The 234-nt window shown below is 65.8% G+C and overlaps 1 protein-coding gene across 1 annotated transcript in view; it reads right to left on the bottom strand.

The window, feature by feature from the left end:
• Positions 1-228, bottom strand: part of LOC109850609 (histone-lysine N-methyltransferase SUVR3) — a 9831-nt gene extending 9603 nt beyond the window's left edge. Inside the window, exon 1 of the mRNA XM_020420657.1 lies at positions 1-228. This exon is cut by the window's left edge and continues 96 nt beyond it. Coding sequence (XP_020276246.1) covers positions 1-64 — 64 coding nt within the window. The 5' untranslated portion in view covers positions 65-228.

Raw genomic sequence — 234 nt, 5'->3', positions numbered from 1 at the left:
CGCTCTGCGTCGCCCTATTCCCGCAACCCAACCCACAGCCACAGCTCCCTCCGCACTCCCTCATCACTTCCCATCCTCTAGGGCTCCAACAGGGGCAATCCCGCCCGCAACCCTCGCCGCAATCGCACCCGAACCCGATATCATCGACGGCTCTCGAGGGTTCTGGAAGGTTCTGGAAGGATCCGCCCCAGGATTGGGAGGCTGGGGCCGGGGGGAGGAGGGAGGAGGGGGAGT

The sequence above is a fragment of the Asparagus officinalis genome, chromosome 7 (genome assembly GCF_001876935.1).
Source record: "Asparagus officinalis chromosome 7, Aspof.V1, whole genome shotgun sequence".
NCBI lineage: Eukaryota > Viridiplantae > Streptophyta > Magnoliopsida > Asparagales > Asparagaceae > Asparagus > Asparagus officinalis.
This window is presented reverse-complemented; position numbering and strand designations above follow the sequence as displayed.